Source organism: Aphelocoma coerulescens, chromosome 14, assembly GCF_041296385.1.
Source record: "Aphelocoma coerulescens isolate FSJ_1873_10779 chromosome 14, UR_Acoe_1.0, whole genome shotgun sequence".
NCBI classification, from domain to species: domain Eukaryota; kingdom Metazoa; phylum Chordata; class Aves; order Passeriformes; family Corvidae; genus Aphelocoma; species Aphelocoma coerulescens.
Genome location: NC_091028.1, coordinates 8,703,842 through 8,731,542, shown reverse-complemented (window position 1 = coordinate 8,731,542; position 27,701 = coordinate 8,703,842). Strand labels below are relative to the sequence as shown.

At 53.7% G+C, this 27,701-nt stretch overlaps 1 protein-coding gene across 2 annotated transcripts in view; it reads left to right on the top strand.

The window, feature by feature from the left end:
• The window catches only part of PRKCB (protein kinase C beta), a 95,807-nt gene extending 69,782 nt beyond the window's left edge, over positions 1 to 26,025 (top strand). Inside the window, exons 10-17 of one of the 2 annotated variants that reach the window (XM_069029697.1) lie at positions 299 to 472; positions 3,909 to 4,000; positions 4,894 to 4,956; positions 6,498 to 6,636; positions 8,401 to 8,481; positions 8,751 to 8,858; positions 12,760 to 12,900; positions 24,874 to 26,025. In XM_069029697.1, coding sequence (XP_068885798.1) covers positions 299 to 472; positions 3,909 to 4,000; positions 4,894 to 4,956; positions 6,498 to 6,636; positions 8,401 to 8,481; positions 8,751 to 8,858; positions 12,760 to 12,900; positions 24,874 to 25,026 — 951 coding nt within the window. In that variant the 3' untranslated portion in view covers positions 25,027 to 26,025. Of the gene's footprint in view, positions 1 to 298; positions 473 to 3,908; positions 4,001 to 4,893; positions 4,957 to 6,497; positions 6,637 to 8,400; positions 8,482 to 8,750; positions 8,859 to 12,759; positions 12,901 to 20,121; positions 21,402 to 24,873 lie in introns of those variants that run through there. The other variant, XM_069029696.1, reaches the window with a different exon arrangement.
• Positions 26,026 to 27,701: the final 1,676 nt, after the last annotated feature.

The following is a 27,701-nucleotide window of genomic DNA, read 5'->3' as shown; positions in this document are numbered from 1 at the left end:
AGGCCCTGACTCAGGGGTGAGGGTGCAGGAGGGTGTACTGGGCTCAGATATCATCAAACCCCTTGGGCTGGGCTCCTCAAGGTTGGTGAGGGAGGAGATGTGTTACTCCTTAGACTTTAGTGTCCCTAACATCTTCGGGGGATACCCCTGGAGCTTTCTGCAGCTTGGCACCCGCAGCTCTCCTCAGGGCTATGAGGGGAGCCCCAGGGTAATGAGCCATTAGCTGTAACTATTTCAGCTCAAGGCACTATAGATCCACGTTTCCCTTGATCCCACACGTGTCCTGTCCCTCGTGCAGGTGATGCTGGCGGAGAGGAAGGGCACGGACGAGCTCTACGCCGTGAAGATCCTGAAGAAGGACGTTGTTATCCAGGACGATGATGTGGAGTGCACGATGGTGGAAAAACGCGTCCTGGCTCTCTCCGGGAAGCCTCCGTTCCTGACCCAGCTCCACTCCTGCTTCCAGACCATGGTAAGAGCTGGTGCCACAGCTTGTTCCCACCAAGGGGCATGGTGGACTGGGGACCCTGAGCATTGGGAGTCCAACACTTTGCAAAATGGAGTGGAATAGTGTTCAAGGCCAGGTTGGACGGGGCTTGGAGCAAACTGGGAGAGTGGAAGGTGTCCCTGCCCATAGCAGGGGGTGGAACTGGATGAGCTTTAGGGTTCCTTCCAACCCAAACCATTCCAGGATTTTGTGTTCTCTGTACATCACTTCATTTGCCAAAGCAATTGTGTATTCTCTGCCTTGGCAGCCTCATACTTTCTCCAGTTCACTGGCAAAGTGCCTCCAGGACCAAAATGTGGGGGTGTGGCATGAAAGTGTAATGTACAATAGCTGAATCCTGACATGTGTTCATCAGGGAGCTGCTGGTGACATTAGAGGTGATTTCCCAGCCCCTCAGGTGCCCCCAGCCCGCAACGTCCCTTGTGGTTCAATAGCAAAGTGCTGCACTTTTCTCCAGGACTCATTCCTCTGATGAAAGCCATGAGCAAAGGGAGAAACCTAATCCAAACTGCAGGAAATCCAGTTTTCCATGGGTGTGTGATTGGGTTTGTATGAGTCAGGAGTGGACAGGGGGACAGGAGACCTTTAATACAATCCCTGCCCAGCCCTCGAGCAGCCTGTGAATGAGAATGTCCAGGTACACATCAGTGGGAGCCGGCAGAGGGAATCAGCAGAGTCCTTTAGAATGATGACAATGCTTTCCAGGAGGATTACATTTTAATATTATCCCAGAAATTTCATTTACCAAACACATTGAGTGTATTTAAAGCCCGCGGCCCGGCTTTGCAGCACAGCAATCAGGATGTGGCAGGAGCAGCTATTTCACACAGCATCTCCCTGGCATCTGAAGTGAGTCAGCGCGGGATTATTCCTGGCAGACCTATAGTAGCTTAATAGTAATCGTATTTGTAATGTAATCAAAATGTATAGCAGGGTGTATTATCAAACGCTGGCACAAAGCACTTTGATTTCTGGGAGCACAGTCCAGAGCACAATTCTCCACCGGGGCTGTTGGCTCAGCGGGAGAGAGAAAAGCCCTAAATCTATGTTTTTTAAAAAAAACGGAAGATGAGCAAGGAGAGAGCTCCTGCCTGAGGCTGGAGGGTGAGAGGTGCCTGTGCTGGGGGATCTGGGGTGCTCTGAAAGGTCCCAGGTCAGAGCCTGGGCTCTGGGAGGGGGTGTGAGCTGCAGATCCCTGGGTGTCCCCAGGTGAGCTGTGCCTTTTTTGTGACCCCTGGGTCACAGCAGTGAAGGGCACAGCAGCCACAGCCACACTGAGATGATAAATCACGGAATCATGGAATGGTTTGGGTGAGAAGAGACCTTGAAGATCATCCATGGGCAGGGAGGGACACCTGCCACTATCCCAGCTTGCTCCAAGACCCGTCCAACCTGGCCTTGGACATTTCCAGGGATCCAGGGGCAGCCACAGCTTCTGTGGGCACCCTGTGCCAAGCCCTCCCCACCCTTACAGGGAACAATTCCTCCCTAATATCGAATAAGGGGTGGATGGGGAGCATGGTTGGAGCATGTCCTGGCTCTGCCTCTTGCTCCCAGCGTGCAGTCAGGCAGGGGATGGAACAGTTAATTAGAAGGGCACTGAAAGGAGCCCGGGGAGTTGCATCTTGGCTGCCCAGGGAAGGGGGAGTGTCACCAGCTCCATGCCAGGTTCTGCAGTGGATTTACATCTCTGTACTGAGCTGCTGCTCAGCGAGTGTGAATGCTCCAGACTTGGACAGACGCCGTCCTTTCTGCCACCGACAGGAGCCAGGACAGCGTTCCGTGCCCATCCCTCCCTCCCAGCCTGTGGGCTGCCCAGCCATCTGCCTGCTTTAGTCATGGCATTTCTTCCCCTGAAGCACCAGCGTTCCCTTCCCCACCCAAATGAGGAAAGCTCAGCTCCTGCTTTTAGAGCTCAGCTGGCTGTTTCAAGAGCCCGTCTTTTTAATATTCTTCCTCCTTGAAGCAGATCGATATATTTAGGAGGCAGCTGCAGCCGAGCCCGGCGCTGCTCTGCTCTCCCGTGGCTGTCACGGGCTGGCTGCCGTGGCGGTGGCTGCTCAAGGTGACATTGCCGCCCGTGCCTCCCCAGGGGCTGGCCGGATGCCTGCCAGGGCTGTCCTTTACACAGGGGGTGCTCCCGAATCCCCAGGCAGCTGAAAAGCCGAATTTCCTGTTCTATGCCATCAGTGCCGCGTGTTTCACACAGCCCCATTGCCCCTGTGCTGCTGTATGTGGTTGCTCTGGGGCCACCCCACAGCCGGCTGGGCTGTGCTGGGGGCAGCAGCTGCTGACCCCAGTTCCTCTGGCTGGGCATTGCCAGGCTGGGAAGTGCCCTGTGGGTGCTGAGCCCCAGTTCCTCCACAGCTCTGGTTGTGGCAATGCTCCAGCTGCATCTCTTGTGGGCTCCCTGTCCTTCCTGTCTGAAAAGCAGGGCAAGGCTTATTTAAGGAGGAAATGAGCAATGGGAAATTTTTTATTATGTAATTCTGCCAACCTGCAGCTCCTGCAGTGCTCCAGCCTCTGTGTCCTTCCTTCCTTCCTTCCTTCCTTCCGTGGGTGCAGTGGGGCAGCCTGTGGTTATCACTGGGCTCTCATGCAAGGAGGGCCCGTGTCACTGCAGGCCCTTGTCCCCAGTCCCTCTCCAGCTCTCCTGGAGCCCCTTTAGGCACTGGAAGGGGCTCTAAAGTCTCTGTGGAGCCTTCTCCAGGTGAACACCCGCAGCTCTCCCAGCCTGGCTCCAGAGCAGAGGGGCTCCAGCCCTCGGAGCATCTCTGGACTCCTCTGGACTCCCTTAACTCCATGTGAACATGACCAGAGTGACCCCTCAGACCAGGCTGGAAGGAGTGAGGATGGGGGTGCAGCCCCCTCCTGCCTCCCCAGCTTGACCAGGGTTCCTCTGCAGACCTGTGCACCCCCAGCACTGCCATCCTGGGAGAGGGCTGGGAATGTCACACATCCCTCCTGGTGCTTGGCCAAGTCCTGGTGGTCGTGGATGGAGTTTGGTCCCCATGGGAACTGCTCATGTCTCCTGTGCATCCCGTGACTGAAGCCATGGAGTGCCTGGGGAAATGCCAGCAAGGACCAGCCTGAACAACCCTCTGAAAAAGAGCAAATTCCTGGGAAGTGAAAAACCTCTGGTTTAGGGATTCCTCCAGTTGCCTTCTCCAGTGGCTCTGCAGAGGGGCAGAGCTCCAGTCCTGAGCATTCCAAAGGAGTTACTACTTATAGGCTCTGCATGAACAGGAGCCCCTGCACCCCATGGGGGTGACAGGGATGATGACTGTGTTTCCATGGAATTACAGATTGGAGCTGCCAGTCACCTTGGTTCCTGTTTCTGACCCCTGCAGATTCCCTGATCTGATAATCCTGTTGCTAATGGCTCACTTTTTTCCTTCAGGATCGCTTGTATTTTGTGATGGAATATGTGAATGGTGGGGACTTGATGTACCAGATCCAGCAGGTTGGGAGGTTCAAGGAGCCCCACGCTGTGTAAGTGCAGTGGTTTGGCAACTTTGGGGTAGGTATGGGATGTACTTGTGTCACGTGGCTGGAAACAGAGTCCAAGGCACAGGCTTTGTGGTGCAACTCCTGGGCAGAAAGGGAGGGGAAACAGCAGGAATGGGAAGATGCAGGAGAACTCTGCCTGATGCTAAGGATGCCGGTGCCTCCACCTCACCCTTGGGGTACATTGTACGTGTAAATAATTCAGCTAAATAAATAAATTTAGGTAAATAAAAGCACAAGGCAAGAGGTTTGGAGGCTTCCTGGGAGACACTAGGCCTCTGCTCTGCCTGGTCCTTTCCTGGGGGACGAGAGGGATGTTGAGGTTGAGGATGATGAGAGTTTTGGCTCCTCTGATGGGGTGGCCAACTCAAGTGTTAACTGATGGCTTTTAGCTCCTGTTCCTTGAGAGCTGGGCAGAGCAGGATGTGTTCCTGAAAGCCTTCAGATGCTCACATAAAACCCACAAACACTGAGCAGAGCCTGGTGGGCTGGACTGGTTTCTTGTCTCTGGCAGAGTCCTCTGAGGCCCAGAATATTCCCAAAATCCAACGGTGGCAGTACCTGCTGGCTCTGGGAGCAGGGATAACTTTCCGAGCCGCACTGCCAGTGTGTCATGAGGAGCAGCCATGGATCCAGCTCCTGCTTAATTTGTGCAACCAGAAGTGACAGCCCCCAGCAGCCCGGTGGCATCGCTGCCCAGTGCGAGCACAGCTGCCTCGGATCATCCTCGTGTGATCCTTCTCTGGAATTTCTCTGCCGTAGCTGCCTTGTCCTTTGGTCACATCTGCCTGACGCGTTTCCTTCACCGCCGTCTGATCGGGAGGGTTTTCATTTATCTCCTTTAATTATCACTCTTCCTTTTAAACCTTCTCTTTCAGATTCTACGCAGCAGAAATAGCCATCGGGCTCTTCTTCCTGCAGAGCAAAGGCATCATTTATCGGTAGGTGAGCGGGTTCCTCCTCCCTCCCTTCCCCCTGAGCTCCAGCCAGAGCCGGAGCCATGGGCAGAGCGCGGTGCTCCGGGGATCCTGCTCTGCCCACAACCCCCAGCCCAGGGCTCTCCCTGCTTGTGCCACGGATGGGCTGGGAGCTGCCCACAGGTAGAATGAAGGATCCTTAAGATTGGAAAAGACCTGTGGGATCACTGAGTCCAACCATCAACACGTGATGTGCACACCTGAAAGGGAGCTGGGAGCCGCAGGGTGACCCTAGTTTGGAGGAGGTTCCTGCTTTACCCTGGTTCATGGGAAGGCAGCTCTGGTTCTCTCCTGCCCCTGTTCCCTGTGTTTCTCTCCACATAACATAAATGCTCCCTGGCAGCCTGAACCAGCTCCAAGCCCCGAATTTGGCTGCAGGGCACTGCTCTCTTACCATTGCCGCTGGAGTCAGCTCTTGCCAGTGGCTTGCTCTGAGCTCTGCAGTGCCACTCTGTCACTTCTGCTTCAGCCACTAAGGCTTCTTTGCCATTCCCAATATGATTCCGGCACCCAGAGGTAGCTGGGTCACTGCCACGTGCCGGACCAGGCTCACAGGCTGCTGGTTTAGCTCTGAAACCAGCTTTCACTGCTCTTCCCTGCTTGGGAGAATTCCCAGAGCTCAGGGTGGAGAAGAGCATCCTAATGAGTGTCAGATACCATTAAGTGCTCTGTAAAGGGAGATGCCAACAGTGCTGCTGGAGTCAGGAGATGCTGAAGATGAAAGAAGTGGAACAAACTTGACATGAGGGCTGTTTTTTGCCATCAGCTGCTACAGAGAGATTCTAGGCCTGTTGGTCCCCAGTGGCTCCACTTCCTTCCTTCCTCCGAATCCGAATCCCAGCTCATGGCCATCTGCCTTTGGCCTGTCAGGGTTCTAAACACTGACATGATAATTAGAAAATACAGCCTTAAACCCAGCAAGAATGTATAAATTGCACCAAAATACCCAGTGTTTGCTGCAAAAGTGTCCTTGAGACTAGAGCATCCACCTCCAGAATGGTGGCTCAAGGTTGGGATTCGGATCCAGGGATCTGTGGTTGGATCCACCTCTGCAGCTTGTGCAAAGGAGCAGAGCTCCTGGGGTTGGGTACCACAAGCAGGTATTCTGGGAGTGAGGATCAGAGGGAAACACAGCTGGTTTGTATTTCAGGAGGAAGCAGAGCACAGGTGAGGCAAGGACTTGTGCTGAGTAGGTGCTTCTCCATCACAAGAGCTCTAAGTGCACTTTGATTTTCATGGGAGCAAAGAAAAAATCAAATCTGTCTCCTACCAGATGAGTGTTTTCCATCACACACTTCAAAGCGCTGTGCCCAGCACGGCATTCCTGTGGGTTAAAAGTAAAATAAACACTCCATCCTGACAGATCTCTGACTTATTTTTACTCATTTCCCCAAACATTATGCTACAAAGGGTCTGGGTGTGAGACACAGGCGGAGCTCAGCCACAGCAGAACTCCGTGAGACTCGTGTTGTGTGTTGTGTCATGGCTTTGCTCTCGCCCTGCAGAGACCTGAAGCTGGACAATGTGATGCTGGACAGCGAGGGGCACATAAAGATCGCCGACTTCGGCATGTGCAAGGAGAACATCTGGGACGGGGTGACCACCAAGACCTTCTGTGGCACTCCAGACTACATCGCGCCCGAGGTACGGATGGGAAAGGCGGCTGATGGTCTGTGCCTCCCTGCTGCTCCTTCCTGGGGTGACCTTGCTTTGGGCAGCTTTCCAGCTGAAACAGGGACATTCAGGAATTCACCATCAGCCTGCGAAGTTCATGCCCTCAGCACTGTCCATCCCCTCATCCCTGTAAGGGAACAGGGATGCTGGATCTGCCTCCCTGTTGTGCTGTGTCCTGCTTCCACCTCAAAGAGCAGCACATCCTCGTGCTGTTCTCCCTGCAGCGTGGTTTCCCTCTCTGGGGGTTTTTCCCATGTCCATCCTGCTGGTGGCTCTGTGCCTGTTTTGTCCTTGGCATTCACAGACCCACCACAGGATGTTCCTCACATGTTCCCTTGCTTCTGGAAATGACAAACCCAGGAGCTCAGCTCTGCCCCTCACTGTGTGTGATAGAAGCTTCCAGCACAACATGACCAGTGAGAAACAGGGAATTATCAGTGGATAGTATTTTCATGTGGAGTGGAAATCCTTAGATCGCTCCAGCTCACTGTTCACAGTGAGGGACCATGTGCCTGTTGGGGAGAGGCTCCCCATCCATGGCTCTAGATCCCCACAAAGTGGCTTTGCATTTGGTTATTACTGATGTGATAGAGTCACAGATGACACTTCCATGAAGTGCTGTATGGGCACAGTTTAACGCTAGACTTGTGAAATTCAGATTTCTAAGAAATTATTCTCAGATGTCTGTTCCCTTCACATAAAAATATCCCTCTAAAATCTTGTCACTCTGCTGAATTTGCAATGATGAATTTAATATTTATTCATGTAAATATTTTAGAGAGATACTCTTTGCTAGGACATCAGTGCACTCATGTGCTAAACCACATTGTGTTTGCTGCAGCCAGTGAGGTTTCCCATTATTGGATCAAATGTGTTCCATCCCTCATCCCACCAGGATTAATACTGGTGGTGTTGGTGCAGAGCTTGTCACTGTGGGTGATTAATGCTCCTTCAAAGCAGGACAAATGACCAGTTCTCCCTGTGTTTGCCTGAGTGGTTTCACTTTAACTCTTACTTTCTCCTCCTTGCTGTAATTCATCTTTTTCCGAAAGAAAAACAGCAAATGGGAAATTAGGATGCAAATCACTTTGGCACCCAGGAAAGGCATTAAAGCCTGCTGCCCGTGGGTCTCAGAGGAGCAATCCCATGATATTTGGGAATAGCAATCAGGCTGTGTGGTTGTGGTGCCGTGGCCACATTCCAACCCGGCCCCTTCTGCTGCTCTGTGCCTCCTCCTTCAGGCCTCCTCCTTCAGGGAGCTGCAATGTGCTCAGGCCAATGTGGCTTCGGGGTAAAGCTGTCCTGCGATTTGCTTGACCCATTTTTGGGCCTTTTTCTATTCCGAGCAGAGCTCTGCATGCCCAGGTGACAGGTACAGCCTGCGAACGGCCCCGTGTGTGATTCCCTCTGCACAAAGCTGCTTGTCACCTGCTGGGGTGTGACCTTTCCCGAAGGGCAGTGTGGGACTGCACAGGACAGAGGATTTCTTTTAAGTGCTCTTTCCTTTTAACGGCCTTTATGGTGTGAACAGTTCACACCCGAATTTCCCAGAGCGCTGGTAAAGAGCAAGTGGGAGGCACTCGGGGTGCGCTCGGCGGGCCGAGGGATTTCAGTGCTGAAATGTGTCCCAGGGAATAACCCCATCCTCATAACCCACTACAGCTCAGAATCGCTTTGCCCTGTGCCACCAGGTCAGAGCTGGGACTGTAACACTGCTGTTCCTGTTGTTTGCAGATAATTGCTTACCAGCCCTACGGGAAGTCTGTGGATTGGTGGGCGTTTGGAGTCCTGCTCTATGAGATGTTGGCTGGCCAGGTAATTGAGTTATAATTGATTCCTCTGGGCTGGGTCACATTTCATTGTGAGCACAGGCTGATGTGGGATTTGCCGTGCTTGGCATGTGGATGGAGCATCCACATGGGAGCTGGGGGTGACACTGGGGGTGCAGCCCCAGGGACTGCAATGACAAGACTTGTGTCACCGTGTGGCACTCCTGGGGCTGGCTCCACGGCCGCAGAGTACAGCAGCACATGGGAGCTTCGAGATCCAGGAATGCCCCTGAAGCTGTGTCTGCTTTGCTCTAGGCCCCCTTTGAGGGAGAAGATGAAGATGAGCTCTTCCAGTCCATCATGGAGCACAACGTCGCCTACCCCAAGTCCATGTCCAAGGAGGCAGTGGCGATCTGCAAAGGGGTAAGGGCTGGGTTGGGTCCTCTGCTGGGTTGGGGGAGTGTGGGCAGTGAGATCCTGCACCCCTGGGGGTCCCAGCTCACCCTGCTGCTCCCCAGCACGAGCAGGGTCTGACACTGTTGGGTCCTGGTGCCTTTGCCCTCCAGTCCTAAAACCACAACTTGTGCTACCGTGTGTGTGTGTACTAAACCCAGGTAAGAATAACACCTGCATCCTCTGTGTCTTACACTGGGCAGAAATACAGCTGGGACTTGGGGCTGGCCTGGGGGCAGGGGAGGGTCAGGAGAGAACTGGGGTGTTGGCTGGGAGGTGGGAAAGGGGGGCTCCTGCCCAGAGACCCTGTGCCCCACCAGGTGAGGACAAGGCAGCTCTGTGAACCTTTGCCTGAAAGGAAAAATGATGCTCGGGGAAAAGGGATGTGATCCCCAAATAGTTTTCCTAAGATCAGATACAAAACCTTCATCCTTCCAATTAGCTGTGATAAGTTGTCCTTCAGGACAGCCTGAAGCTCAGGGCTGGTGGCATTTCCATAAGGTCAGGGCAGCATTTTCATTATTGTATCTCTTAATTTGCAGTGAAGTTCTGCCTTGCCAGCATCCCAAGCTCTCCATGGGCTGGGCCTAGGTCTGACTTAATTGCAGGCTGAGTTCATTTGGGATGTGATGGATAAAGGCTGGCAAGGTCCTGATGTTGTTCTGTGTGCTTGGGACTGAGCCTCCTCTCACCCCCAGTGCCACACACTGCTATAAATATGTGTTTGTGTAGGAATTTAAGAAATGTTTGCTTATAATAGTTAATATTGAAAATATCTGAATGTTCTTTATCTCAAAATAGTGTTTCTATCTACAAATGACACATCCTGCGCTTAACGCTCCCACTGCGGCATTTCAGAGCCTCTTCCCGGCGTTGCCAGGATTCTGAGCTGGTGTTAAAGAGGAATATTCACTTGTCCCATGGGGAAAAGCTGCTGCAGGTGTTCCCACCTGGAATGGGGCACAGGGAGGGGATGCTACCCTGCCACAGTCAACAGAATGCAGGAAAACCAAGTCCTTAATTCAGAAACTACATGGGTGGTTTGAGGGGGATTCCCACAGAGGCTGTCACCATCTCCCATCCTCTTGCTGGTGGTGTTTGGGATGTAAAGGGAAAATCCAGTGTGTTCCTGGTCAGGCAGGGGGATGAGGGACACTCAGTGCTGCTGAGCATCCCCCGGTCCCAGGGCAGCAGAGGCTGGAGCAGGGCCCAGGCTCAGTGTTGGCTTTGTTTGCTGCTGCATCAGGCACAATGTGGGTGCTGTAAATCAACGAGCAGGGACTGCGGCTGCATCGTCTGCTGGGTGTAGCTGCCATGCCTTTTCTCACTCTGGAGATGGGAGGCTGCATAGGAGGGTATTTGGCCGTGCACCGAGGGTTGGTTCTCCATAAATTTCTGTGGCTTTTTGTAGCAAGGTGGTGGTTCCCTCTGTGTTACTGTTGTTTCAAAACCTCGTGACATTTTTTGCCACCACCGAACTGCTACACCAGAAAGTTTAATTAAAACTCTCAGTGGGATTTAAGAACTTTTTAGTAAGCTGGGAACTAAGTGTTCGCATTTTCCAGTGGAAATGAAACGTGTCTTGATGAGCTTCACCGAGCTGTTTGTGTTGGGGTGTGGCAGGGCTGCCAGCAGGGCACAAACCCAGTGTTGTAACAGTCCAGGGAACTGGAGAAACCTCTGCCCTTACCTGTGAGGGGTTTGGGATTTCACCACCGCGTTCTCCAAACCCATTTTGTTGTTCCCCCACGGTTTCCCTCCGAGGTGCCGGTGCCAGTCACCCCTTCCTGCTGCACTGCTGGGAGATGGAGCGTGTTTGCTCCTGAAACCTGGGACCGAGCAGAGCCCAGAGACAGGTGTTAATCAGGGATCCTTGGCTGAGAAGCAACCTGGAGCGTTCCCTGGGCTCCGGGACTCGCCAGTGAGCAGCAATTACCGGATCAAACGGAGCATTCCCCTGCTCTGCTGTCAGCTTGGATTTGTTTCTGCAGGCTGATCTCAGGGCTGCTGTGTCCATGTGCAGGTAGTGCAGGGTGGCTCTCCTGAGCCCCAGGGTGGTTACCAGGAGCCGGGGCTGGGCTCCTGTCCCGGCCTTCACACCCCACATGGAGGGGTTTGGTGGTGCCTGAGCAAAGCAGCCCTTTCCAGGGGAACAGATTGTCTGTGGCTATCAGCTCCCTCGTTAATCTCTGCCTGAGAGCAAAGGCATGAAATTGTGTATTTTCTGTGGTATTTTGGGAATATTTACAGGGCTTTTGGGTGGCATTTCCCCTGGTGCTGCTACCTGAGGAAAGCCCATCAGAGCTGCTGTCCGTGCTGCTGCCACTCATATTCGAGAGGCCAAGACATGTCACCTCTGCCATCTTCCCAGGATTCTGGGATTTGTTGTTGGGTTTTTATTTTATAAAGGGCTCTGTGCTGCAATGCCAAGGGAAACTCAACTATTAACCAAAAGCAAATTGGAAAAATATTCTTGCTGTTGTTTTTGCTGGCCCCTGGCCCCCTGGCCTCTCCCTCCCTGGCCCTCCAGCTTGGCTCCCTGCTTGAGGATGGGCTCTGCAAGGCTGATGCTGATGCCAGTCACATCCTCGCCCTGAGCAGAGGCTGGAAAATCCCTGGCCCAGCCTGCAGAGCCTGACAGGCCCTCGCTGTTTGTAGATGGGCTTTCCAGGAGGGTGCTGCCTCACAGAAGCTGTTCTCCATCACTCTTCCAGCTGCAGATGCCATCACAGCTGGAGGCCAGGGATGTAGAGCTGTTTGCTCACAGAGCAGTTGGTGGCTCTGCTCTCACCTTGTATTTGTTGGAGTTTTTTTGTCTTTTTAGGGTTTTAGGTTTGGGGTTTTTTTTCCCCAGGGTTTTCCTTGCTTTCAGTGCCCTATTGCAGCTGTTAAAGATCAGCTTTCCTGAGCAGGTTTGTTTTGTGCCATCAGGGGTGGCAGGGCTGACCTGTGGTGGGTGGGAGGTGTCTCAGCTCCCCAGCCAGAGCATTGGCACCTCCTGTCCCTCCCAGGGGTCTTACAGACCCCCAGCCCTGGGACACTCAGCCTTGAATCCTTGATCAGGGTGAACTGTGCTCCTTTCAATAAAGCAGTGCTTTTGTTGCACATATAAAGCTCATATTCTCCATCCTTATCAACGTCTTGTGAATCTCTGGAATCTCCATCTGATCTCTGAACACAGCTCAAACCCTGCCCCAGGATATTAATGTTGTACAGCTGCCCGTAATTCCTGGGGCCCCTTTCCCTTATTGAGCCAGTGAAGAGGAGAAGTTTAGATGATAAACAACATTAATGGACTGTTTGTTCTATTTTTTCTCCAAATTGACTCTCTCATTAGAAAGCCACCTCATGTCTGTGCTTCCAGAGCTCCAGGGGAGAGGGGGTTCTGCTTCCAGGGCTGGTGAAAGTTTTGGAGGGCAGATTGTTCATCTTAAAACGGGCAGTATGTTTTAGAGTTAACTCTGCAGATGCCGAGACGTTTGTGCCAAGCAAAGGGACTGCTGGGCAGCTCCCCTGCTGCAGCCAGGTGCTGAGGGAGCTCTGCCAGCACCCCGAGGTTGTGCCTTGGCAAACCAGTTCCATTCCCAGAGGGAAAGCGGATGTGCCCATCCTGCCAGTGCTCATGTACCTGCCATCTGCACAGTCTGCTCTCATAAGCCATTGTCAACCTTCCCTGTCCCTGGAGTCACTCCAGCTTCTTCCTCAGTGTCCTCTCCTTGGAGCCCCAAAGGCATCTGGAGGAGATGGGACCCTGATGTGAGACATCCTGGGATGTCCAGCTGGGAAACCCAGCTCCCTGGGGACTTCTCAAAGGGGACATTTTGGGGAGCAGTTGGACACCCTGTGACTGTTTTCTCTCTCCTGTCCCCAGCTGATGACCAAGCACCCTGCCAAGCGCCTGGGCTGCGGCCCGGAGGGGGAGCGGGACATCAAGGAGCACGCGTTCTTCCGCTACATCGACTGGGACAAGCTGGAGCGCAAGGAGATCCAGCCCCCGTTCAAGCCAAAGGCTGTAAGTGTGCCGGCTCCCCCTCCCTGTCCCACTGCCAGGGAACCTCCGGGGCCTCTCCCACCCTCGGGCACAGGCGGGTGCGGCTCGTCCTGGAGGTGCAGCTTCTCTGTCTCCTTGGAGGATCGTGTTCCCTGGGATGTGGCACGTGTCAGAGCTCTGCTGGGGCAGGAGAGGTCCATGCTGCCTGGTCCCAACTCTGGCTTGCAGGGTTGGAAGCTCCACACATTCAGCTCCTGGACCTCTTTGTGTTGCAGTGTGTCTGTCTTGTCATCCTGAGTCAGTCGGTCTGTTGGGTTTTTCCTCCCTTCTTCTCAAGTTGACCAGGTCTCTCTTTTTTTAATCTCAACTTTATTTCAACCCCCAGCTCAGCCCAGTCTGCCTGAGTGGGCAGTGGAGCTGGATGTCACCACAGTTTCTCTCCAGGGTGGAAGGAAGCTGGAGCCTGGCTCTGTGGCGAGGGGATCCTGGCTGCTCCTCCTCAGCCCTGCCTGGCTCTGCTGGAGAGAGGTGCTGGGAGTGCAGCCTGGGGGGAATGAGCAAACCGAGGTGGAGACAGGAGCAGTTGGAAGCTGTTTGTCAAAGAAGACAGGAGTGCTTGAGTGCTCCTTGTCCAGCTCTACTTGCAGTGGCATCTCTCCCTGTGACAGCAGTGCAGGGGTGACACCAGTGCAGGGGTACAGCCTGAACCCCAACATGGGTCTCCCTGCCCAAGGTGCTGGGGCTGCTCTGTGCCACAAACTCTGCATGACCACCTCTGGCCCTGTGCTCTCCCTGCCCTTATGCAGACTTGGGAACAAGGATATCTCTCCCTGGATTTCTCTATTTCTCTTTGTCACTGGTGGGACTGGCAGGGTCACAGCCATGTCCGAGTCTCTCTGTGGTGCTCCAAGTCCTTAAGGTTTGGGATTGTTCACGTGCTTCCCCCCCCCCCCAAGGTACCTGCTGGCTACAGTGCCCTAGTTGGGCACTGGTGTTTCGCAGAAAACTGAAGCCACACTTAATCTGATCTCATGGCTGATATTTGTGATCAGGGTGGGGACATTCCTTAATCCATCCTCCTGGATCACGGCTCAGAGTCCAGGAATTCTCCATGTATTTACCTGCAGCCTCTCCGTCCCACTGCCCGTAACAACCTTCTGCACATCTGCTTTTCCTCTGCTTTACAGTTATCCTGTTCGTTTGAAGGGCCCCCTTTGGTGCTTGGAAAAACTCTGCTTTCAGGGAAAACCTGGAGTGGGAATCCCTTCGGTGGAGGGTGCTCAGTGCCTTTAGGTCTGCTCTCTCTCAGTGCCTCTCTGCTCCAGCAGGTTTTTCCTTCCTACAGCTCCTTTCCTGGCTGATCAAATGGGAATGAAATGGGAATGATGAAACGGGAATCCTGTGGTGGCTGGGCAGGAACCTCCACAGCCTCATCTCCTCTGGCTCGGGTGGGAGGGATGCTGGCCTGGAGAGCTGCCCCTTGCCCCAGGGCTGCTGGCCCTGCCCTGCCTGTGTTTGGGGCTGCTTGTTTGAATTTCAGGCAGATGCTTTTTGCCAAGTTCACTGCTGGCAGAGGTGCCTTTGCAGGGAGCTGCTCACGGCCGAGAGCCGCCCTGCGCCACACAGTCCGGGCTGTGTCCACAGCCACAGAGGGGCAATGTACTGCTCTCCCTCCTGCCTCGGGAATGGAGAGACACAGGTGCTGGGATGGTCAGCACAGGAGTCTGGATTGCTGCCTGCTTTCCTTTCCCTGGGAGGGAAGGGACTCTTCAAGGCATTGGACCATGTAGGAACGGCATTACTGGGAAAGCTGTAACTTTGATATCAAAGTGCAACGGTGTGAAAGGGTGTGGGGCTGTTTGTGCACCCTGTGATTTCTTGTCTGGGGGTGGGATCCAACCTTTGTGCCAGGGGTGCTGAGGCACAAGGTGGGGGAATCCATGAGCTCCAGCTGTGGAGGGATCGTGGTCCATACCCAGATTCACTGAAGGGGCACCAGGGCTTCATGGGGTTATTCTGCAGAAGTCCCTGTCTCCTGAATCCATAGCTTCTGCCATTTCCTACCTCTGTGTCCATTTTCCAATGAAGCTGCTGCTGCTGTCTCCCCTCCACCCATCTCTGTCTTCCTGAGCAGGTCTCCAGTGTCACTGCCTGCCCTGGGCCAGGGCAGAGCATTGATGTTTGGTGCTTTAGAGTGAAAAACAACTGAATTCCATCAAAAGCACTTTCTTACTGCTCTGCTGCTTTAAAATGTGCAAATTTTGTCCTGCTTTAAATGTCTTCTTTCTTTAAAAATCCCTCTGACACCGGGCCTGGGGAGGGGGACTGTAAGCTGCCGGCTGTCGCTTCACCCAGTGGCTGGTGCCGGGAAAATTCCCTGTTTGATAGGACAGGGAGATTAAGAGCAGCTGATTTGGGATTTAGGGAGGATTAAGACAACTTGGATACCTGCTGATAGCTGATATTTCTCCAGCAGTGCCTCTGTGCTGGAAAAAGCTGTTTCTTTGGTGCCAGCCGTGAGCACGGGGTGGAGCAGCAGGGATGGGAATGGGGCTTGGACACTGCATGGAGTGTTTGGGGGTGATGAGGGGAGATCTGGACGAGTGTTTGTGACCTTCAGGTGGCCACACCAGGACCAAGTGCTGCTGCACAGGGGGCTGGTGCTGGCCTGCCTCTTCACCTTGGCTTAAGTCTATTTTCTTTTCCTTTTTTTTTTTTTTTTTTTTTTTTATAATTAGCATCTATAAAGGTCAGGCTGCAGGAATTGTCTGTATCCAGAGCTTCAAAATAAGGAACAACATGCAAATGAGGGCTGAGTGTCAGCCCCCACCTGCCCCCAGCCTTCCCCTTCTCCAGTCCATGCTTAGCCCTGGGAACATCAACGAAGGGGAGCAGAGCCCCATCCAAACTGTCTTCAGCATCATTTTGCTTATCAGAAGCATCATTTGTTCACATTTGACTTGAGCTCGTGGCTCAGCTCCTCATCCCCTCCCCGTCTCCACAGAGGCACCTTCTCTCCGTGTCTCTGCTGTAGCACCCACAGATCTTTTGGCCACATTTCCGTGATTTTGTAGCATCTCTGCAGTTTGGAGTGGGGGCACAGGGAGGGTGCTGGGGGTGCTAGGGTGGGCTCCCAGTGCCTGCCTAGTGCTCCTGGTGGGGAGGGAATCACATCCCTCCCAAAACCTCCATCATTTCCCACCAATAGCAAATGGAGGCTTCAGCCTCCGCCTGGCCGGGCTGTTCCGTGCCCAGAGCTGAGAGTGAATTCCCAGGAGCTCCAGTGTTACTTTGTGCTTGATTAACCTTTATCACAGAGTCAGAAACAAGACAGATCAGGGGCTGGGTTGTCTTTGGTGGTTCTGACATGGGGCTCTGCTTGGCTGCTCCCTGCTCTGGCTGGTGCATAGCAATTCCTTTCCTGGGTCTGCAGTTACCCTGGGAGTGTATTTACACTTCCCTGCTCTCCGTGTCTCTCGTTGAGATAATTATTGTTTTTGGTATCTAATTACTCCTTTACTTTACATAAAGCCTAGTGATTTGAAAAGTCTCATTTTGAAAGCACTGAAATCACATGCCAGAGCCCAGGGTTATTCACAACAGCATGGGGGGTTAAAAAAATGGCTTTTAATCTAATAATTTTTAATTGCATAAATCAATTTCACCCTAACTTCTTGTAGTTAATTAATATTGAAATGCCACTTACAGACCTGGATGTATAAAAACACCAGTTGCCTGCATAGGGGGTTTTGTAGCCTTAGTTCAGCCTGTACAAGGTGAGTTCTGATGTTTGCATAAGTAATTTCCTAATTAGATGGGATTTAAGGATTGAGGGGGCTGACATTGGGCCGGTGGATGTGCTGAGGTTAAACATCTCTGGTAATCCAGTCAGGATTTGCTCTGAGAGACCCAGGGCCCTGTAAAGACTTTCCCTGAGATTTCCCAGAGTACTCAGCCTCTGTTTTCAGTGTATTAGGCAGAAACTTGGCTTTTTCCCTAGAAGGACGAATGGCAGGGCAGGGTCCTACACCAGGAACCCTTGCAGTGGATGCTCCCTTTGACAGCAGCAGGATTGAAGGGATGTGCTGGAGCATCCCAAACTGCAGGGTGAGGTCATCAGCCATCCACAAGTGAAAAGCACCATTGTGCCCCCCTGACCAGCACAGGGACCCTCAGCATGGCCCCAAGTTCATGCTGTGACCCAAATTCCCCTGAACACGATTGCCAGAAGAGCTCTGGTCCTCCCCAGGGTGCACGGAGCCAATTTCCTGGTCCAGAGCAGCACCAGGAAGGTCACACTCACCCAGGAGATGCCTGCAAGGCTGGTGGGACTGTGGCTGTACCACTGGTTTGGGACAAAACCCTGGGAAATCGAGGGTGTCTTCAGTCCAACACCTCCCCTTGGCACTGGGAGCGAGGGTGGGTGGCAGCAGCATCCTTGGTTTCTTATGGCCCTTGATTGCATCCCAGGGATCAATGGAAAATATTTTATTGTGCCTTTTGTCTCTATTTGAAATCAAGCAGGGACGTGATTAAATACAAGGCCATCTTCGGAGCTGACAGGTTTATTCCTGCAGCTCAGGAAGAAAAGCCATTCTGTGCTGGCTATAAATATTAGACAGGACACACTGGGATTTATGTAAGATAAATTCCCACCCTCCCCCTTTCTCCAGTTAGGATGGAGTGATGTCTGTACATTAATATCAGACTAAAATGAGGATGATTTTTCACTAGATGGCTTTAGATAAATGTAAAAATTCATATGGCATCTGTGTCCTTTAACCAGGAACTTAATTTGGGAAGCTGTAAAGAAGGTGCTTGTGCAGACAGTGACCATTTGCTGCCTGGAGCAGCACGGATCCTCCCTGCTGTCCCTCATCACAGGGTTGGGCCAAACCTGGACCTCATCTCCTCCAGACCTCGGGGATGGGCTGGGATGTGCCTTCTATAAACTCAAAGACAGTTTTCAACTTTAAGTATTGATTTTACCCATCCATTTTATCTCCATCCAAACAGAAAGTCCATAAATTCCACACAGCAGGGCAGGAAATACCACGGATAGATGCAACTTTTCAAATTTTCCATCCACATATTCTTACCTCATTGCATTATAGTGAGAAATTCTTGCTTGCCAATATGCATATTAAAATATATTTGTGCTTCCTATTCCAATAACTGGCAGCCTCTCATCAGGATTAATTTTTCAATCTTTCTGGGGGTGTTGCTGGTTTGATTTTTTATTTTGATTTTTTTTGTAAGACAGCACATTTCTTTGTAGCCAAAAGGCAGGCAGTGCTGTCAGACACTGCACATGGGCTGCCCTGCATGTCTGCACTGAGGTCTCCTGAAGCTAACAGGGAATGACAGCAGGATAGGAAGGCTCTGGAAGGCTCTGGGTGTGTATTGGGAGCTGATGGGTCAGCAGGTGAGCCCTGCCAGGGGGGTGGCACTGCCTGTATGAGCTGGAGCACTGCAGCTTTCCCAGTGAGCCTGCTCCCAGTCTGTGTCATCCCAGTGGCCCTGATGAGCCCAGCCTGGCTCCTCGTGCCCTGCCTTTGGCTCCTGGGCTCTGTGGAGCTGGCAGCTCCCATTTGGAGAATTTAATTGCTGTTTTGATGTTAATCTGATGTCTTGGGGAAGGCGTTGAGCTGTGGCTGACTTGTCAGATATCTCAAACATCCTCCTGCTTAGTCCTCAGGCTGGACTTGATCCCATGGTGTGGAGCAGTAGCTGCACTGCAGGGAGAGCAGCCTTGGCTCCTGGGGGGTCGGCAGTGGCCAGAGCCTCCCTGGGGCTGGGGCTGCACTGCCCAGGAGAGGTGCAGGGGAGCAGGGCTGGATTCAGCTCCGGGCTGAGCTCAGGGCATGGGCAGGAGACGCCTTTGGGAGTAGAAGCTTAGCTAACCCAGACTAGAAATGTAAAGATGTGGCCTTACCAACCCGAGGGGACTGCAGTGCCCACGGATGGGCTCGGGCCGGAGGGGCTGGAGCTGGAGTTAAATGGACTCAAACATTGCCCATTGAGCTTTGTTTAGGGCTTTGAGGAGAGCAAGTGTCTCACTTGGTGCTATAAGGACGTACAAGAGCTGCCAAAGAACAGGCCATTGGAGGCTGATGGATATTCATGTTGTCTTCCCTGATACCTCTGAGCAGAGGAAGGAACTGGGAAACATTGACATTTGCATGTATTTGTCATTAATATTTCATTATATTTAGTCTGATGTTTATTAAAAATGCAAATCTGTTTACTTAACAAATGAAAGTTAAATGCCCAGGAAAAATTGTGGCAGCGCTCAGAGCATGTGTTCTCCCTGGGGCAGTGGGAGAGAGGCCTGAGGGACTGGGAGGTGCTGGCTGAGCAGCTCCTGGGAGGAAACAGAGCCTAGAGAGCACTGGCTGTGTGTGGCAGGAGGGAGAGTCGCCAGCCTGCGCAGCAGAGTCCCCCATGCCGGTTGTGGGGATGTGACATGTGGGTGGCAGGCAGGGATGGAGCCTGGTCTGTAGCTGTGCAGTGACCTGGCATCCACCTGATCCCAGCTACTGCTGTTGTTATTCCATTAAATCAAGACTTGCAGCCTGGGAAGCTACAGGACCCTTGTTTTGATTGCTAAGAAAATTAAATCAGGTGTGTGGCACCACTGGGGGGACCATGAGGCCGTGGACCATCGTGGTCTAAGTGGACTGTTGGGAAGGGACAGCCCTGGGAATCAGAATCATGGAATCACAGAGGGGTTTGGGTGGGAAGGGACCTTAAAGCCCATTCAGTTCCACCCCCTGCCATGGGCAGGAACACCTTCCACCCTCCCAGGTTGCTCCAAGCCCCATCCAGCCTGGCCTGGGACACTGCCAGGGATGGGTCCTCTCCTCTCCTCGAGCAGGAGGAAATCTCTGAGCAGTCCAGACATGATGAAAAGCTCCTGCTCCAGGGGAAGGGGGGATGCCCAGGTGGGCACTGCCCTGGGAGCAGGTGCCACGTGCGTGTGGGCAGGAGCGACCGTGAGTCATCGCAACCCATCTCATTCCTGCTGCAGCCGCTTCCCATGGCACAGCCAGGAGTTTGCCTGGCCCTGGCTGTGCCATGCCATGCCATGCCATGCCATGCCATGCCGTGCCCTTGTGACTAACAAAGTGTGTTTTGCACCTTTTCCTGTCCTGCCGTGGCCGTGCCGCGGCGGGGGGGTGGTGCAGCCTCATCCCACGCTTCCTGCCCCACCCACCATCGTTCTTTTCTCCCCTCTCATAGTGCGGACGCAGTGCGGAAAACTTCGACCGGTTTTTCACTCGCCATCCACCCGTGCTAACACCTCCCGACCAGGAAGTCGTCGGGAACATTGACCAGTCAGAATTCGAAGGATTTTCCTTTGTTAACTCTGAGTTTTTTAAGCCTCAAGCCAAGACCTAAGTTGCTGTGCAGATCTCATCCCAGCGTCTGTCATCAGGTTCCAGCTGCTGTTGTGGTGACACATTCCATCGCAAAACTTGCATCCATGGGTTTTCTTTAGTTCATTACTAGAGTGACCATATTTCAAGTGTCTTCCTGTTATTTGGGATGTCACTGGAGGGGAGCGATGTGCAGGAAATGCTGCAAATGGGCTTTTGTTTGTAGAAAATGGGAACAGCTCAGTGGGTGACAGAGGGAAAAGGGAGAGACAGTGACAACCGGGAGAAATCCCTTCATCATGTGCTTTAATTCCTGCTCTTTCCTTTTTCTAGTGTTTTATATAATCATGAAATTTTAATATTTAGCCTTCTTAGCCTTAGTGGCAAGTAAGTGTTTTTAATGAAACCGTTCCCTGGAGTCTCTCTCCTCCCAAAAGCTCTGGAGAGCCAAGATGCTGGTTCTGGGTTCTTTTTTGGCTGTCCTGCTGTGTGTCCAGCCTCACCACAGCTCCCCTTCCCTCTACAGATGCTTTGGGCCGGCTTGTTCCCAGCGCTGCGTCCCCAGCAGCGGGCTAAGGTATTCAGGGAGGCAGAGCTGCCATTGGCAAAGATTTCTCCTGATTGTGCAGTTTCTAAGTAGCATTTTTTAAATCAAAGCAAACATCCAGTGGTAAATGGGAAATTTGGAAGAGCTGGTTTTGAATCCGTGGTCACCCTAGTAAACGCCACCAACATTGGTTCCGTAGCAAAGCTTTTTCTTCTTTTCAAATGCCAAAGCCATTGATGGAGTTTGTTACCTGTGCTTTAAATGTGTCAAAAATGGTATTAACCCAAACGGGAGATATTTAGCTCTGACCAGTATTGTGAATTCTGATATGAAGCGTGTAAAGAAATTTGTTTCAACTGATACTTCTACCCTTTAAAATTGCCGCTAGATATTTAAATGGCCCGAGTTTTGTTTCTGGCATCAAAGGAAACATTTCAGGAAGGGTGAATTTCTCTTGAAAGGACAACAATCACGCTGCTTCCTTTTATACCCTTGCAGATGTTCGTGGGCTCTCACTGTATCAATCTGCTTGACTTGTAATGTGCCAATTTATTTTTTTCTGATAATGATTATGAAATAAAAAGTGAGAAAACATGTCCCCGAAACCTGCATGTGTTTGGCAATAATGAGTTTCTGCAGTTCAGCAAGGTGATTCCTTCCCGTAGCTGGGGCTGGAAGCTGCCCCAGCTGCTGGGGGATGCTGGCTCAGTCGCAGCAGTGGAGCCGCGGCCCGTTCTTCCTCTGCGTTTGTCCCAAAAATCCGAGGCGGGATGTTCTGGAAGCATCATGCAAGAGGGAATGACTGCCCGCAGTCTCCTGCACCAGCCCACGCTGCACAGCGCCCACCCCGCCCGCTCGGGCCGCTCCAGCACGGACAGGGAAGGAATTTGTCTGGATGACCCTGGGAGGAAGGACGATCCGAGGTGGAGGGCACAGCTGAGGCTGGCAGAGCGCTGCCGCTCGGGGATCTCTTCCAGCGCCTTGAGCAGAGCCGACTGCGGCATCGCCTCGCACTCCTGGAGACTGCAGAGCCCGGCGAGGCAGCGAGCGCCGGTGACTCATCCCTGCCCGCTCTCCCAGGAGCAGTTGTTAGAGGCGATTGGCAGTTCCAGCTAAAGAGGGATTACAGGTTCCCGTTCACCTCCCTCCTGCCTTTGGGAATCCGCTTCTGCCGAGTTCTGCGGGTCCGGACGCCGCAAGATTGTTCCGAGAGGTCCCGAACATCGGCGGGAGCTGATCCCGGCGTCCTCCACCCAGGCAGCCCTGGAGCTCTGCCACGGGGAAGGGGCTCCTTGGCAGCGGTCAGGGAGGATCCCCATCCCTGCGGGCCAGGCAGAAATGCTGCTCTGGGTGATGCCTTAAGCCCGTGATACCTGGAGCCCAGTGCCACGGGCAGTGGGACCCCAGCTGTTTGCCATGCCGTGCCACCGCCGCGCAGTGCCACCGCCACACCATCCCGCTGTGCTCCTCGTCACCTCCTAGAGTCAATTCGCCCATCGCTGGAGGCGCTTTCAGCCCTGAGTGTCCCCTGCGCTCCCCTCACTTCATGAGATCCACGCAGCCGTTCCCTGCCTGCTTCCAGATTGTTCATCATCTTGACAGGGCCAAATTGCCACCAGTTCAGACAGAATTCAAGGTAAGGCACCAGCAACCCGCACTTTGCCGTGCTCAGCTTCCAGCCAAGGCACTGGAGTAGCGGGGGGCTGCTGGAGAGGGCAGTCCAGGGGAGTGGGCTGCCCTGAGCCCCCTCCCGGGCACATCGCAGCCTCTCCCAGAGCCTTCTGCTGACAAAAAGCAGCAGCAGGAGGTTTTTCCCACTCCAGGGCCCCCAGGCTGAATGCTCCCAAGGGCTGGGGACCATGGTGGCAACTTGCACCAGTGTCACATGTGGATGTGTCATTCCCCTTTGCAGCACCCACAGCATTCCTGATCAGGAGAAGCTCCTGGCTTGGTAGGACAGTGCTGTCCTGGCTCACGGTGGTTTGGATGGATGTGGCGTTCAGGAACCATGTGGTCGGCTCAGATCCCTCCAGGAGCATGGGCCCACTTTTTGCGGAGAGACCCCGAGCACAGCCACGGCTGCTCTGCCAGGGACCACCCGGCCCTCGTCCCTGGGGGGACCCTGCTGCCATCGAGGTGGGCTTGTCCTCATGTTCCAACTGCTTCACCCTTTGCCTGCAGAACTCTGCACCTGAAGTTGACCCTTCACCCCATCTGCCCTGCCCTGCTCCTGCTCTGTGCCCCCAACTCCTCATCTTCTTCCTTCTCTGTGCTGGAGAGAGGAGCCCCAGAGGGACTCTGGTGCTCAGGGACAGGCTGGGAGCTGCAGACACTGATGCCCTCCAGAGCATCGCCGTGTGCTCAAGACCTGACAGCGCAGCCATCTCCTGGCTCTTCTCCTGCCTTGTCTCTCTCAGCTCCTTGAGTTCCATCCAGACTTGTTTTCCTTCCCACCTCATCTCTTTTCCATCATCCTTGGCTTTTTCTGATCTTCCTCCCCAAGGCTAAAGCCATCCTGATGGGATGTCTCCTGTGGCAAGTGGAGCCTCCAAGCATCCCTGGAGGTCCTGATCCATTGCTGGCTCATCTCCCAAGGCTCAATCCAGCTGCAGCTGTGGTATGGTGGTCCTGGCCTGTCCAGGCTCTGTGTCCTGGCCATGCTCCTGCTTGAGGCATGAAGGTGCCCCAGTGTCCTATTGGGCCAAGAAGAGCTGCAGGGAGGACACAGCATCTCTACTGCCAGGTCCTTCACCAGGACAGAGCAGTGGGAAGTCAGCCGTGGGGTGTGGGGTGCAGGACCTGCAGGACCCCCACAGTTACCTTCCTCAGTTCGAGCTGGCAGATTAATCCAGGGTTGGAGATCCTGGTGCAGCAGAGCAGAGTGAGGCCCCAGCGTGGTGGGGCCACACTTCAATGGCAAAGTCTGGGAAAAATTAAAAACAAATACAGGTTTCTGCAAGGCACTAAATTTGTGACAGGGTCCTGCCTGTGTCATGGCAGGGGAAAGTCCCCTCCAGCAGGGAGCTGGGGTGTCTCCTATATAGGGACATGGAAGAAGGGGTGCAGAAGGTCCATGTTGGCTTTAGTAATGAGGCAGAGCAGAGCCAGTTCCTGGCTGCCAATGTCCCTGCACTGCCAGTCGTTGTGGATGAAGGACCTGGGGTGCTTGTGCTGTACTTGCAGTGCTCAGTCACCGCTCCTGCCATGGCTCTGTCACCTCCCACGGCAGGACAGCCCTGAGCCAGGCACTCTCTGATCTGCGCGGTTTAGAAGAGCAGCCCACGCGTTCCCAGTGCTGGCTCTGCAGTGCTGATAGCAGGTTCCCAGCGCTAATCCTGACACTAACGTCCTTTTTTCCCCCTTTTTTGGCTTGGGTGTAGCTGCAAAGTTGTTCTTCTTAAGAAATTGCAAGGAGAAAATCTTGCATATGTGGAATTTTCCTTCTCAGAGGTTTTGAAGTGCTGTGTGTTTTCTCTGTACAACCCTGGAGCAAATCACATCCTCCGTCAACAAACCAGTGTTGGTTAACACCATATCACAGCATCATTCAGAAATCAAGCTTAAAGCAGAAGGAGCTCTTACAGCTGATTATTTTGTGCAAATTTTGACATGGTAGTGACCATTGCTGCCGTTCCGAGGCATGTTGCTTCCTCCAGGCTCCTTCCTCCTGTGCAGTGCCGAGCTCTGGTTGCAGTGTGGGTTCTGCATGCTGAGAACTGCCCCGTGCTCTCTCCCGCAGCGAACAGGAGAGGAGGGATGCTGCCTTCCCAACACTCCCGGCTCTCACCTGTCCCTCTATGTCCTGGTTGTGTGTTTCAGGCGTGTTAAACTGCTGTTCTCCTCCTCTTGTTGATGGTGCGGGGTTGCTTCTCTTGTACAGGGCTGTGAGTTCCTCCTCGGTGGCAGCTCGAGAAAGCAGCGTGGTGTGGAGTGCTGGGACAGCGCGGCTCTCCCAGGGGGACAGCACGGCTCCCCCGGCTGCCAGCGGGGCTGCCTGTGCCCCGGGTGCTGTCACCTTTCGCTGCCTCGCTCCTTTCCCACTTTAACTCTGTGCTTTCCGTTTAACAGAAAGACAAACGCGACACTTCCAACTTCGACAAAGAGTTCACCCGGCAGCCGGTGGAGCTCACTCCCACGGACAAACTCTTCATCATGAACTTGGACCAGAACGAGTTTGCTGGATTCTCCTACACTAACCCCGAGTTTGTCATTAACGTGTAGTCGCGGCGCAGCCCTGTCCTCGCTGTCCCACGCCAGGTCGCCCTGTACATACGACACTAGTCTTCCGGGATTAGCAGTGCAGACACACATCCCCTCCCGCCAAACACGCCGACCGCTTCTCCTCGGAGCCTCTCCATGTCCGTGCCACTCGCTAGCTTGGTTTCCCTAGCCGGAGGTGTCCGGGGTGCCAGTTACCGGTCAGTGATACTTCTAGGAACTATAGTTGGTGGTGACTAATAGAGTTTTTAAACAGAAATATACCAAATTGCTACAGTCTCTGTAATTTTTGCAGTGGGATGCTGAGATCCCAGTGACCCAGCTACTCCCAAAGCGTTGCTGTGGAATGCTAAGCATGGTTGATCGCTTAAAGCGTTGTGCTGAAGCTTGCGATGAGTGTGAGCTTGTCTTAGAGGAGCCTTTTGTTCAAGACATGGATATATTTGATCAGTGTGGAAAAATCTGCTTATAGACCTGTATTTTCCAATGCATTGTCCATAGGGTCAGCCCGGCTCTCCGGAGCATCCCCCACCATCCGCCTTCCCCGCGCTCGGGCATTGCGACTCCAAACCACTCCCATGCCAGTTGTTGTAAATCAGAGCAAACCTTTTTGTAAGTGAAAGGTGGGGGGTTTTTGTAACATCTGGAACAGTTTGCAGTTTTGATACGCTCTGTCAGCACTCGCATAAATCTTTCACAGACACTGTCGAGATGTAACAGCTCTGTAAGGAGTATTAATATTCTACCAAAACAAAACACATTTATATTCTTGGTTTACAATTTACCGACTGAAAACACGCCCAAGACCAAAGGGCTGCACTGAGGGCTATTTATAACGGAAACTTTTCTACTTTCCACCCTCTGCTATTCTCTTCCAGGCTCCAAACCCATGGATTTCACAGGCATCTTGATTTCCCTGATTTCCACCAGATTCCTGGGGGTTTTGGTCAGTAATCCAGGACCTTCTGCATCATTTAAAAAAAAAAAAATCTGAATGAGAAGAGACAATTCCAGCAGCTGTTTATGAGGCAGAGCCTCAAAGAGTGGCGTGCGGGAGGGCAGGGATGGGCAGGGGCAGGGATGGGCAGGGGCAGGCAGGAACAGGCAGGAGCAGGAAGAAGGGAGCAAGGACAGGAAGGGGAAGACGGGTGGACAGGTGAGAGGAGGAGCAGGCAGGAGAGGATAGCAGGCAGAGGAAGGCAGGAGCAGGCAGAGGAAGGCAGGAGCAGGCAGAGGAGGACAGGAGCAGACAGGAGCAGGTGTGGACAAGAGCAGGCAGGGATGGGCAGGGCCAGGTGGGTGAGGGCAGGAGCAGGCAGAGGAAAGCAGGAGCAGGCAGAGGAAGGCAGGAGCAGGCAGGGATGGGCAGGAGCAGGCAGAGGAAGGCAGGAGCAGGCAGGGATGGGCAGGGCCAGGTGGGTGAGGGCAGGAGCAGGCAGAGGTGGGCAGGAGCAGGCAGGGATGGTCAGGAGCAGGCAGAGGTGGGCAGGAGCAGGCAGGGATGGGCAGGAGCAGGCAGAGGAAGGCAGGAGCAGGCAGAGGAAGGCAGGAGCAGGCAGGGATGGGCAGGAGCAGGCAGAGGAAGGCAGGAGCAGGCAGGGATGGGCAGGAGCAGGCAGAGGTGGGCAGGAGCAGGCAGAGGAAGGCAGGAGCAGGCAGAGGAAGGCAGGAGCAGGCAGAGATGGGCAGGAGCAGGCAGAGGAAGGCAGGAGCAGGCAGAGATGGGCAGGAGCAGGCAGAGGAAGGCAGGAGCAGGCAGAGGTGGGCAGGAGCAGGCAGAGATGGGCAGGAACAGGCAGAGGAAGGCAGGAGCAGGCAGAGGAAGGCAGGAGCAGGCAGGGATGGGCAGGAGCAGGCAGAGGAAGGCAGGAGCAGGCAGAGGAAGGCAGGAGCAGGCAGGGATGGGCAGGAGCAGGCAGAGGTGGGCAGGAGCAGGCAGAGGTGGGCAGGAGCAGGTAGGGATGGGCAGGAGCAGGCAGAGGTGGGCAGGAGCAGGCAGGGATGGGCAGGAGCAGGCAGAGGAAGGCAGGAGCAGGCAGGCACTGCCTGCCAGTGGCCAGCTGGTGACCCTGGCTGACTGTTGGGTTCACAGAGGCTGAACCCCAGGTGAGCATCCCCCCCAGTCCCTGTCACCCCGCTCCCATCACAGCTCAGTCTGGCTGGTTTGCAGAACCCCCGGGTGTGTTTTCTGAACCAGCACTGGTTCTGCTGGATGCAGCCATTCCTCCAGGCCCCAGGGAAATGGGTGGGATTTTATCAATCATGAGGAGTTCTACAGAGGGAATTCTGGTTTGTAGATCTTTTTTAAACATGAAGCTCTACCTTTGGAAATTATTTTCTTCTTTTAACGATTCCTTGAGAACTAAAGGCTGCCAGCAGCTAAGGTGCTGTCCCGGTGCCGGGGGCCAGACGAGTGTCCCCTCCCTGTCACCCAGCCACGGGCACTGTCCTGTGCCTGCCAGGGGTGAGAGCTGAGCCTGTGGCCTCGGGTCCTGCCCTGGGCTGGAGGAACCCAAACCAAACCCAGAAAAACTGCAAATTGTGCCAGATCAAGCAGGAGGTTTACAAGGGGCTCTGCACCAGGCGAGGCCCAGAGGTCGGGGGGCTGGTGGCTGGTGAGGGCTCCCCTGAGCCCGGCACATCCCGAAGACATCGCACCATCCTCTGCAGACCACAGC